The 13,054-nt window shown below is 40.0% G+C and overlaps 1 protein-coding gene across 1 annotated transcript in view; it reads right to left on the bottom strand.

Annotated features, from left to right (window-relative positions):
* The window catches only part of DNAH8 (dynein axonemal heavy chain 8), a 197,386-nt gene that overhangs the window by 52,093 nt on the left and 132,239 nt on the right, over positions 1-13,054 (bottom strand). Inside the window, exons 62-68 of the mRNA XM_084832480.1 lie at positions 8,809-8,962; positions 7,734-7,898; positions 5,920-6,146; positions 4,896-5,014; positions 3,888-3,991; positions 1,814-1,990; positions 1,095-1,262 (exon numbers count right to left, since the gene is read on the bottom strand). Of these exons, the coding sequence (XP_084688606.1) occupies positions 1,095-1,262; positions 1,814-1,990; positions 3,888-3,991; positions 4,896-5,014; positions 5,920-6,146; positions 7,734-7,898; positions 8,809-8,962 (1,114 nt within the window). The remainder of the gene's footprint in view (positions 1-1,094; positions 1,263-1,813; positions 1,991-3,887; positions 3,992-4,895; positions 5,015-5,919; positions 6,147-7,733; positions 7,899-8,808; positions 8,963-13,054) is intronic.

Raw genomic sequence — 13,054 nt, 5'->3', positions numbered from 1 at the left:
ATCAGCAGTAGCTACCCCCTAAAGAGTTTTACCTTCAACTGTGTGTGGTGGTAAGAAACACTAATGAACTGATCATTAGAACTACACATTTGTGTAGGATATTTCTAAGCAATATTTTCCAGCCACCTCAGATACCTGTTCCATCAACTTCAGTTCTTTTATTGGAGGTTGTACCTATGGGCTTCTGGGAAATAGCAAGCTACAGAATTGGGGGTTAGTGAGATCTGGGGATAGCAAGCACAGGTTAAAGTAAAAAAATGTGATGAATTAAAGGACTGGTTTAAGGCAGGGGCAATACACAGCCTGCAGGCCACATGTGGCCCACACCACACCCTGAAATCAGTAAAAATGATAATACAAAATTCGGGGGGGGGGAGGTGTCCAGAGTGGCTACGGAGTGCCGAAAAAGTCAAAATATACGCACTCTATGGCCATTATGGACGCTGTTTTTTTTTTTTTAATGTTTAATTTAGGGGGGGCCTGGGGAGGGGAATGGCCCCCAGACCTCCCAAGTTGCTCATCCCTGGTTTAAAGAAAGGGAGAAATAAATTGATGGAGTATAGAAACCTGCTAGTACCAAGACTATGTGACTAACCTAAGTATTTATTATATTTGTTTGCCACTCTCCCTAAGAAGCTTAAAATAACATAGAGGGCATCCCCATAATCTCAGCCACTCAGGCATGGGCCAGGGTCAGATGTCTGTAAATGCAGATGGAACTTAAGCTATGCTTTCAGACCATTTTTTTGCTTATGTTCTGCACGTTCCTATTTAGTACATGGGTTCTTAGATAAAAATATATAGTCTTGGATCCAAAGAACAGTGAATAGAAATGTGCTCATGGAATATGGCTTTCCTGTACCAAGCTCCCTGTTGCAGCCTCCTGCACCTCCAAAAACCTACTTGGGAGGGTCAAGGGACCCTCTGGAATAGTGTTTGATGCAGAGCAGGGGTCTGCAATTGGAGAGAGGAAGTGGCAAAAACTGGGGACTCCCCCTTTGCGCAAGCAAAACTGATTTGCTTATGTTAGGCCCCTGTTGGGTCCAAGCCATTGATTTTTTTCAATATTAAAAGCACTTGGAAATATGATTTACTTTCAAGGATTCACCCCAGGATGGTTTCAGGCAAGGCCTTTCTGGATCCATGGTAACTGGGTCTATTTTCTTTTGGAATAGCAAAAGACAACAATCCATGATCCTCATGATCAGATGGGGTGGCTTGGCAAGTTTTCGAACTGTTGCAATATCTGCTGGCTTGATAGTCTGCAAAAAAACACACACTAATTTATTCCTGGAGTAAAATGTTATATAAACATGAGGAAATCTCATTACCCTTCATTTCACTTATAACATTGCTCTAAGCAAGAGATTACACGTGGATTAATGAAACAGTCAGATTCTAGCAGGGACATGAGAAATTTGAATGAGACAAACACAGTGTTACCACACTACAGCAAATGTAAAAGTACATTTCCTAAAACTGCTACAATCAAGTTTTCCTAATGAAACTCAGATTACACTTAATTATGATGCACAGTCCCCTCAGAGAAGACAAGGATTCATGAAAGAAAGAAATAAAATTTGGCAAACAATGTAAAACAACAGATAGCACAAAGAAGATTATTTCAAACCAAGTTCATGTTTGACAAATTTCCTCACTTTGCACCTACGAACTCAAGGGGGGATTTACACAATGTGCTTACAACATAGCCAGATTGGCAGGGGTACATTAGCCACATTACAGCATTAGTTTCCTTGTTGTATCTTTCTTCACTTCAAGTGCTGAATATTAAAACAAACAAAAAATTACTCACATTCAAAGCAGCTTCAGCTTCTTCTAGTGCTGGTCTGGCTGCCTCCAGCTTTGCCTCTGCGACCACTTTCTCTGAATCAATTTCATCTACAATTTTTTGTGCTTTGTCTTTTACACCTTGAACTTCATTCTTCACTTTAGCTGAAGCTTCAGCACTTACTGTCACTTCTGCCAGCACCTATAATATAATAAAAAATAGGCAGGCTCACTGGGTTTCAGTGAAGCAACTAAAATTTGGAATGGGAGGGGGGCATGCCTACAACAACAATGGAGTTTGGGCCTAGCTCATAATGGGTTTGCCATCAACCAACCCTTCCTGCTCCCGCTTCCCAAGCAATCTTACCCTTGTAAAGAGGGGGGAGGGAGGAAAGAACCTGGCACTTAATACATTCTAATTAATGTGCTGCTATCATTGAGGTCAAACAAAGCTGGTTTAGAATAAATACAATGCTTCCAGGAGTCCACATGGGTAATCCTAGTCTATCAGGAATAATGCAGTAAATATGATGATGTAAACGAAGGCCAATGAAGCCTATTGAGGGCAGTGCTACCTAAGTAGACAAATATGGCCACCCTCATTTTATTGGAAACAATTTCTGAAAATTTTACAGATGAGAATGTTCATTAAAATCCTCCTTTCCCATTTTTTAGTTCAGACCTATGGGGAAAATTCTTTTAAGGACAGAAGGGGAAATACTGGAAGAAGAAAAAAATATCAGTTATCTAATTTGCAGATATTCAGTCTAGAATTCAAATTGTTCATCTCTATATTGGTTTAGTGACTAGCAACTTTATAGAAAGGTAAAAAAGATAAGTACTGAAATACATTAAACTCCAAGGGCAGTCCATGAATTCAAGTCCAGCTTATTTTTCTATGCTACTGTGTATGTGGGTACATGATATTAATGTAAGACACTTGATACAATGAAACAGACAGCCCAGGAACTAATTCCATAATCATGGCTGCAAATACAATCACAGCTATGTTCAACTACCTTCTCATTCACACTCATATTTTTCTATGCAATTTTATTTATTTGTTTGTTTAAATATTCTAGACTGCCTGGCAAAGCATTCAGAAGGCAGTTTACATAGAAACAACAATAAGATACAATATCACAGGGCTCAACTACACAGTACCTTAAATGCCTAGCAAGTAGGTCATCCAAACTTCTTGTTTTACTTTAGTATAAGTGAATGGGGCCCTGATCTAGACTGGGATCACCACACATTTGTACTGGGAGTTAAACCTTCCTACTCAGCTGCTTCCCCCGGTCCTGCATGGAGGTTTAACACCCACTACCCACGCAAAGCAGCCTCAATCCAGATTAGGGCCCCACATATTTACACTAAAGTAAAATGAAAAGGTATGATCACCTATTTGCTACACATTTAGTGTGGCATGTAGTTTAGCTCATATTTCAATAAAAACAACCATTTAAAATAGATTCACTGGGGAGGGACTAAATCACTAGATTCCAAAAAAAGAAAGTCACAAACTGGTGCATACTGGAAAAGGGGGTAGTGATGGTGGTGCACTTAAGTGCTTATTCTCAATTACATCATAGGGCATTGGTGCCCTATGGCATAGTTGTAATTATGGCAATTGCAATAGCAATGGATGTGTTTCCCAGTGTTTTGCACAGTACAGAAAACAGCATATTTAGTATTGGGAAAATGCAATATTCCTGCAGTAGACATGCAATCTCAAGGGAAGATGGGCTCAACAAATCTGACATGACTGTCCACTAGGGATGGATGGATCAGTCCATTACAAACACATATGAGAATTTGCAAAACATGAAAAAGACAACATCTTTTACTGTATTTTTCACACAATATGCATTTTTGTATCCTAAAATATGCATTCTTATATAGGTTTTGATATGATTTTTGAGCCGAGAATTGTACAGCAAAGTTTGGAGAAGTGCGAAAATCAAAGGGAAACTGCATTCTCATCTACATATTAGGCCAAGGAGTGCAAACCAGGTCAATCCACTTAAAAATATCATCTGAACAAAATCCTCAAGAATCCCTACTGTATATGTAATGTAAGATTGCATTTTGGTACTCACTTTGTCGGCTTTTACAGAAGCCAAAGCCAATTCCTTCTCTTTCACTGCCAAGTCCTGAGAGAGTTTGGCAACAGATTCACTAGCCTCCATCAGCTTAGAAAGACCTATAATAGCGATCAAAATTCAGAGGAATGAATTTATCTATACTGTTATCTCATATTAGGACAATATTATGGATAGAAAAAGCCAAATTCTTGCTATATTCCCGACACACACACCCCTCCCATCCTGGCAAGTCAGTCAGTCACTTGCTTCCCCCCCCCCCCCGCCGACCCTGATCACCTAGCAGCAGGAAGGAATAAATTGGTCCCTTTCTTAAAAAAAACATTTAAAGAGGTTGATGGAGTAAAGGTCCAGTGCACCCAACAACTGCTGTACAAAGTGTGTGTGTGTGTGTGTGTATGGGGGTGAGTTGGGGAAAAAGTTAGGAAAGGAAAACTATTTGTTCCCTTCCCTCCAAGTCTTCTGCCATCTTACCAACAACAGGAGCATGTGTTGGTGGCTGTGGAGGTGGAGCCCTCCATACAACTCCCCAGGTAGGCAGCAATAATGGTCAGGCAAGGATTGGCACACACTAAAGGAAAGCATTGCATCAGCCAGTCCAGGCTGCAGCTGTGTGCCATTTGAAATGATAATATTTTCCCTACTGTGAGACTGGCAATTAGCTGAACCACCTACATGCTGCTTTGGGGACACCCAACCAATAAGTACCCTGGAATAGTGAACTCATTGGCTGAGTCCTCTTATGCAGGGTGTGAAGCCCTCGCATGGATGACATGCACAGCCAGAGACTCAGTTGGCACTCAGAGGTTTTGACTTCAATCCTATACACACTTACCAGGGAGCAAGTCCCATTGAACTTAATGAGATTTACTTCTGAGTAGATATGTATAGGATTGCACTGTAAAAGGCCTGAGAAAATAATGGTCTTCACTTGAAAGGAAATAAGAACGGGTACCAAGTTAGCATCTCTAGGTAGGGTTTTCCAAAGATGTAATCTTATCTTACCTATGTGCATACGCTCAGCTTGTTCATTAATGTTGGCTAGCTTATCAGCATAAACATCTTTGTAGCCATTAATGAAAGAGAGATAAGACTTGGGAGTAACATGAGCTCTTCGTCGGTATCTGTAATATACAACTATGATTAAGGTTTAAATAATTATGCCATCGTTTGATACAATCTTGAATGTATGTACAACTTCATTCATACAATCACGTCAATGACAAAAGCTTCAGGTTTCACTTTCAACTGAAATGTAAATACATTTTGATGAGCTAGAACTGCAAAAATTGATTTACTAAGTGTAGCCTTTGAAATAAATAAACACTCTTCCCCTTGAAACAAAAGGAATTGTGTCATGTATTATCTCCTGTTACATCTCAGGTTATCAATAAACGCCCATTCACTCAAATAACTGTTCTGTATCTATTAAGAGGAATCCAAAATTTGTGCGTAATGCAGTTTAAATTTAATCCTTTTAAGTAACTTTTAAATATTTGTTTTCTTTTTCTTTTTCTTTCTTGCTTTCTTCTTCCTTTTCCTTCTTCTGTTCTTTTTTTTCTTTTTCATTATTGATGTGTCCTCCTAAGAATACTGTATTGGTGGAAACTGTAGATAATGACTAGGTTGTTGGTATTGTTTATTTCATTTATAAAGGTAAAAAATAGAATACAAAGTATTAAAAAAAAGAGGAATCCAAAATTCACAGTAATTAGAAAAGAGAAAAGGGCACAAGGTGACTAGAAGGACAATCATACACAGGTATACTCAGAAATATGTCCCATTGAGCTCAGTGGGACTTACTCCATCTAGAATTGCAGGCTCAGTCTTCACAGACAGACAGACAGACAGACGGCATATTTGGTACAACAATGATTCACAATCCATGTTGTATTTATCCATGAACCAATTCCATGGCTGGTTTAACTAGGAAAAATGTTTTTATATAAACTCTATAATAATCTGTTCTAGTAACAAATATTCTTTAGTTGAGTAATTACAGAATTACCACATATATTTCACATAGTACCTTTGGAAATAATTCTCACAGCTTTCCGAAACTAGATCATGAAAGATGCCCATAGTTTCTACCACTTGTGCTTTCACTTCAGAAGAACAGACAATGTTAAATTCTGACAGGAAATAATGTGATACAGCAACAAGGGCTTCCTTGGGCCATCGAGTGAACCAATCCATGGTGCAGCCAGATATAAGACCAGGAAATTTCAAAGAACGTGCACGAAACTTCTCACCAACCTAACAAGAAAAACAAAAATTAATTTGAATATTGTGTAAGTGAAATTGTATCTGGTCAAAGTTATTTATGAGAACATTTCAACTTTAATTTCCCCCATACACAGGCACCAATTCAACTGAATGCACGTAAAGAAGCTAGGGCTGTATACACATAAGGTCTGTCAGATCATTAGTGACCTGTCAAGGAAGAGGGGTGGACTGAATTCAACCCTTTGCCTGCTCTCCAGCTGCTGAATTAGACCAAGAACAGCAATTATTTTGCTCAAAGCATCTCATCCTGCTGGAGTTGCATATATGGAAATCTATGCTGTGTGCCTATGCCCCTGGCAGGATTGGAGCATCACAATTTGTGCTCCCAGATGTCACCACATTGCATATTTTAAATTCTTGAATGTAACTGCCCTGAAACAATTATGTAATTACTCAAAGATCATGCTGAGTGTTGATATCTTTAAAAAAATAAACAAATGGCTCATGATTTTCTCTCCTGAAACTAAATCTGAAGGTTCTGGACTGTGTGTGAATGTCCCCCATTCCTTTAAAAAACCTGTGTTATAGAATCAGAGAATAGTGGGTTGGAAGGGGCCTATAAGACCATTGAGTCCAACCCCCGGCTCAATGCAGGAATCCAAATCTAAGCATCCCTGATAGATGGCTGTCCAGCCTCATCTTGAATGCCCCCAGTGTGCCCACCACCTGCCTAGGTAATTGGTTCTATTGTTGTATTGCTTTAACAGTTGGGAAGTTTTCCCTGATGTTCAGCTGAAATCTGGCTACCTGTAACTTGAGCCCATTATTCCATGCTCTGCACTCTGGGATGATCAAGAAGAGATCCTGGCCTTCCTCTCTGTGACAACCTTTCACAGGTTGTTACAGAGTTATGAAATTACCACCATGTGATACAGTAGGAAAAGTGAGTTGTGATTGCTCAGATACCTAGATCTTTGATGTACAGTTGTAGGTATGCCGGCAGCTCACCTGCCTGTGCTGATGAAGAGCCACATGAGTGAAGCCAGGTTTGTGGATCACACCCCATGCCATTGTTTCATCAGTTTATCTTAAAGTAATCTTTTGGGAGGATATAAACTATTAGTTATATTAGAAATTTGATGATTGAACAGGTTAAGAGAAGGACCAAATATACAGATAAATTATCCTACTTAAATTATTGTAAATATGCATATTTTGGTAATAGATACTCCTGCACTTCACTTTATCTTGAGTACTGCCTTATGACAAAAATGTAATGGGATTTTTTTAGATCTATGAATATATTAAGGAATTAGGCCTGTAATCCTATCCACACTTATAAGGGAAAGGTCCCTCTGAATAGATAGGGCTGTACATCCCAGTTTTGTAGCTCATATACACAAATGGATTATCCAAGTAATGTTAGTAAAACAATTCCCATAACATGGACTGCAGAGTCAAACTTGCTGGATATGAATGATTTGTCACTGAGGAACACATTTTTGATTTAAAAAGTGTTATTTGTTTACTTTTAAATCTTTAGTATTCCTCATTAACCTTTAATGATTTTTTTCTCATAATACTCCCAAAGTTGAAATGCTTTTAAAGGAAACTCACTGGAGAAAAGCAGAGAACAACATGAAGATTTTTCTTTGATCGTGATATAAAATATTCATAAAGATTATCAAAAGTAGGAGGAACTCGTGGTAGCTCTTTTTTCATTACAGATATCAATCCTTGAGTTATTTCATCCAATTCATCTCGTGGAAATAAATTGGAGATCTTATTAGAAAAGCAAAATTGATAGAAAAATTAAAATTGATTTACTAATAACATTATAATACAACAGTTTGTAAATTATAGGTCTGTGTTTGCATATCTGTCTTCTCGATGAGCATCTGAACTGATGTGCTCTAATCCAGTGGCACATGCTTGGAGCGAGCAACTGAGGCTGTGAACATAGAGCCATTTTTTTTTTTTAAGCTAACTTTGCCATCAGCTGTTCGGCAAAAAAAGGGACAGCAGGAGAGAAGGATTGAATCCATCCCCCTGTTCCCACACCAGAACAGCTGATGGTTAGGATTTTCATGTCTAAAAAAGGACTCTGTGCACATACTCTGGCTGTTGGTTCAGAGAAGGGATCTGCACAGGCAACACAACATTGTTCATGTGGTTCCTGAAATATTTCCTCAACCCAAAAAAGGTAAGAACATTTGCAGTACCCAAAACTTCTATGTAGCCCATGGGAATCTTGCAAAAATAAATGCCCAAATAGAATGGCCGATGTGACAAAACTGAACATTTTTGGCTAGTTACTTAGAATCATAGAGTTGGAAGGGCCCATTTAGGCCATTGAGTCCAACCCTCTTGTAAGACTTAGTTTCCTTGTAGGACTTAGTTTCTAGACCCCTAATAATCTTTGCTGCCCTTCTCTGAACTCATTCCAATTTATTTGCTTGCCCAATCTTCATACCATAAATCACTACAAAAATCAATGATGAACAAAATATAAGAATCTTTAGCTTATCTCCAGATTGTACATTTATTTTTATCTTTTTCTGCACATGCACATACATATATAAAACGCTATAATCTACCCTACTAAGCCTTGGGAGTAGAAAGACAAGTTAACATTTTAATAGTTATCATAAAAGCATAATTTTAAAAGTCTGTATTGATCTGAAACTCTAACCTCTCCAGAAGATAGCAGATTATTAAGGTATTCCAGAAATGCCTCATCTTTTATTTCATTATCTGTGAAAATAAATGTGATTCCTTTTCCTTCAGCACCAGCAACTCTATATAAAAGCTTTAGATCATCTGTTAGATTGGTCACGTTGTATGATCTGGGAGGAGGGGGAGAAACAAGCTTAACATGCAGTACAGACTCACTGAATCTACATCAGTGAAAATTAGTGGGGAGAAAATCAGAGTCTAATTCAAAAAGAACTGCTCCTTTTAGGAGGTGCAACCTTGAACAGGTTGTGTGGATATAATTTAGGGCCCCCACACTTCTACAGAAATAGCCATCAATACAAACAACGGCAGAGCAACCAGCATACTGTTCTTGGGTGACTTGTGCAAGGATATAGGTTGGGCTACTGGGCAGTAGAAAAATATAATAAATAATTAATTATGAAACTGGAACAAGAAATCATGTTCTCTTCAGCTACGTATGTTGATGCCTGCTGTACTTATGCATCTATAAACTGGGGGACTTGCCATTCTGACCAATTCTAAAATGAATAATCTGTGAGTCAGTGGTGCTATGATAGCATTCCCATTGAACTATGGCTTGGATCCACAGTTCTCCATTGTTGCACAGGTGATTTGGGACACTTAATAGTAAAATGTCTCAGTTCCCTAGGCTCAGAGTATATGCCGAATCCCAGTCTCAAGTGTCCCAACGTATTATCAGTCAATAATCACACCAACTGGATAAATTTAAAATATAGTAACTTAACTAAGGGTAAGGGACACCACTAACCATGTTAAAAAGAGTACTGAAATGATTAGAATGGTTCCTCATAAATATGTTTATCATACGGATGAATGAAATTAAATAACATAGGAAGGAAAGTATAATGAGAAATTTCATACATTCAGGGTTGTATCTAATATTAGTACTACATAGCCTGGGTTCACATAACATGCTAACCAACCATGGGTTATTGTGTTGTCTGAATGCAGTGCGTTTTCCACAGGGTGGGTTAACATGTTGCCTTAATGCAATGCATTTTCCACAGAGTGGGTTAACATGTTGTCTGCACGTTTTCTGCAGAGTGGCTTGTTAACCATGCAGTGTGGTTTATTTTCTTGAACAAGCCACCTTGAGAACCATGACTTGTTGCTAGGTAGTTCAGAGTGGTTAACAAGTCATACTGCATGGACATCTGATATGCAGATGTCTAGAAAAATTTATATCATAGAATAGTAGGGCCGGAAGGGGCCTACAAGGCCATCGAGTCCAACCCCCTGCTCAATGCAGGAATCCAAGTCAGAGCATCCCTGACAGATGGCTGTCCAGCCTCGTCTTGAAGGCCTCCAGTGTGGGAGAGCCCACCACCTCCCCAGGTAATTGGTTCCACTGTCGTATTGCTCTTACAGTCAGGATGTTTTTCCTGATGTTCAGCCAGAATCTGGCTTCCTGTAACTTGAGCCCATTATTCCGTGTCCTGCACTCTGGGATGATCAAGAAGAGATCCTGGCCTTCTTCTCTGTGACAACCTTTCAAGTACTTGAAGAGCGCTATCATATCTCCCCTCAGTCTTCTCATCTCAAGGCTAAACATGCCCAGTTCTTTCAGTCTCTCTTCATAGGCCTTTGTTTCCAGTCCCCTGATCATCTTGGTTGCCCTCCTCTGAACCCTATCCAGTTTGTCTGCATCCTTCTTAAAGTGTGGTGCCCAGAACTCGACACAGTACTCCAGATGAGGCCTAACCAGTGATGAGTAGAGGGGAACTAGTACTTCCCGGGATTTGGAAGCTATGCTTCTATTAATGCAGCCCAAAAGAACATTGGCCTTTTTTGCAGCCACATCACATTGTTGGCTCATATTCAGCTTGTGATTGACAACAATTCCAAGATCCTTCTTGCTTGTAGTGTGGTTGAGCCACGTATCCCCCATCTTGTAACTGTGCATTTGGTTTCTTTTTCCAAGGTGCAGAACTTGGCATTTATCCCTATTAAATGTCATTCTGTTGTTTTCTGCCCAGCACTCCAGTCTATCCAGATCACTTTGAATTTTGTTTCTGTCTTCCAAAGTATTAGCTATCCCACCCAATTTTGTGTCATCTGCAAATTTGATCAGCATTCCCTGCACCTCCTCCTCCAAGTCATTCATAAAAATGTTGAAGAGCACTGGGCCCAGGACTGAGCCCTGCGGTACCCCACTCGTTACCTCTCCCCAGTTGGAGAAGGTCCCACTGATAAGCATGCTTTGAGTCCGATTCTGTAACCAACTGTGGATCCACCGGATCGTTGTTTCATCTAGCCCACTTTTCGCTAGTTTGCTCATCAGGATATCATGGGGCACTTTGTCGAAAGCTTTGCTGAAGTCAAGGTATATGATGTCTACAGCATTCCCACAGTCTACAAGGGAGGTTACTTGATCAAAAAATGAGATCAGATTTGTCTGGCAGGACTTGTTTTTGACAAATCCATGTTGGCTTCGAGTAATCACGGCATTGTTTTCAAGGTGCTTCCAGATGGATTCCTTTATCATCTGCTCCAGAATTTTCCCAGGGATTGATGTCAGACTGACTGGTCTGTAGTTCCCAGGTTCCTCCTTTTTACCCTTTTTGAAGATAGGGACAACATTAGCCCTCCTCCAGTCATCTGGCACTTCCCCCGTCCTCCATGATTTCTCAAACAGAATAGACAGCGGTTCTGAGAGTTCTTCTGCCAGTTCCTTTATTACTCTAGGATGCAGTTCATCTGGCCCTGGAGATTTGAACTCAAAAGTAATTAGGTGCTCCTTGACCATATGCCTATCGATCTCAAGCTGCAACCCTGCCCCTTCAGCCTGTACTTCGCCTTTGCCAGGGGGGTCATAGACCCTCTTTTGGGAGAAGACTGAGCCAAAGTAGGAATTGAGCACCTCTGCCTTTTCTTTGTCATCTGTTACCGTTTTGCCATCCTTATTTAATAGCTGAACCACCATTTCTTTCCTCTGCCTTTTACTATGCACGTAGCTGAAGAAAGCCTTTTTGTTGCTTTTAGCATCCCTCGCTAACCTCAGCTTGTTCTCAGCTTCAGCCTTCCTGACGCCATCCCTGCAATTCTGTGCTACCTGCCTGTACTCTTCCTTTGTTGCTTGGCCTTCTTTCCACTTCCTGTATGTGTCCTTTTTTGTTTTCAGGTCATCCCTAAGCTTTTTGTGAAGCCACACTGGCTTCTTCTGTTGTCTTCCACCTTTTCTTCTTGTTGGAATTGTTTGTGATTGTGCCTTGAGAATTTCCTTTTTTAAAAGCTCCCACCCATCTTGGACTCCTTTTCTTGTTAGCGTCGCTTGCCATGGGACCTTACTGATCATTGTTCTGAGTTTATGAAAATCAGCTTTCCTAAAATCCAGGGTACGCATTTGACTACACTCAGCTTTTGCTTCCCTTAGAACCAAGAACTCAAGTACAACATGGTTGCTTTCCCCCAGAGTTCCTGTAACTGCTACTTTATCCACGAAGTCATCTCTGTTGGTTAGGATCAAGTCAAGGACAGCTGATCCTCTAGTTCCTTCCTCTACTTTCTGTAGGAGGAAGTTATCCGCCACACAAGTCAGGAATTTCCTGGAGGGGCCATGTTTTGCAGAATTTGTCTCCCAACAAATATCGGGGAAATTGAAGTCCCCCATTACTACTACATCATGCTTCCTTAAAACATTGGCTATTTGCTTTTCAAAAGTTTCATCCTTGTCTTCTCCTTGATTGGGTGGCCGGTAGTAAACTCCGACCACCAGGTTCCTTTTATTCTTTGCTCCATTTATTTCAACCCAGATGCTCTCGATGGGGCTACCAAGCTCCTCCTCCTGAATTTCTGTGCAGAGATATGTATTTTTCACATACAGTGCAACCCCACCTCCCTTTCTGTTCCTCCTGTTCTTTTTGAACAAGTTATATCCTTCAATTGCTGTATTCCAGTCATGAGAGTCATTCCACCAAGTCTCAGTTATACCTATCAGGTCATAATTTCCCTCTTGTATTAAGAGTTCAAGTTCATTCTGTTTGTTTCCCATACTCTGGGCATTAGTATATAGACATCGAAGACCATGTGCTTCATAGTCTGGCTTTCTTCCAACATGTGTCTGAAGACTATTATTGGGCGCTATCAGAGCTGTTCTCTCCGTTGCAGTGCATGCGCCTACGTCCATTGTTACCCCCAACATTACATCTCCCTTCCCTGTAGAATTCAGTTTTAAAGCCCTCCTGATGAAGTTCTTCATG

The sequence above is a fragment of the Heloderma suspectum genome, chromosome 1 (assembly GCF_057233095.1).
Source record: "Heloderma suspectum isolate Gila_16-S chromosome 1, 16-S_ref, whole genome shotgun sequence".
NCBI classification, from domain to species: Eukaryota; Metazoa; Chordata; class Lepidosauria; order Squamata; family Helodermatidae; genus Heloderma; species Heloderma suspectum.
Note: the sequence above shows the minus strand (reverse complement) of the source record. Positions and strands in the feature narration are given on the sequence as shown.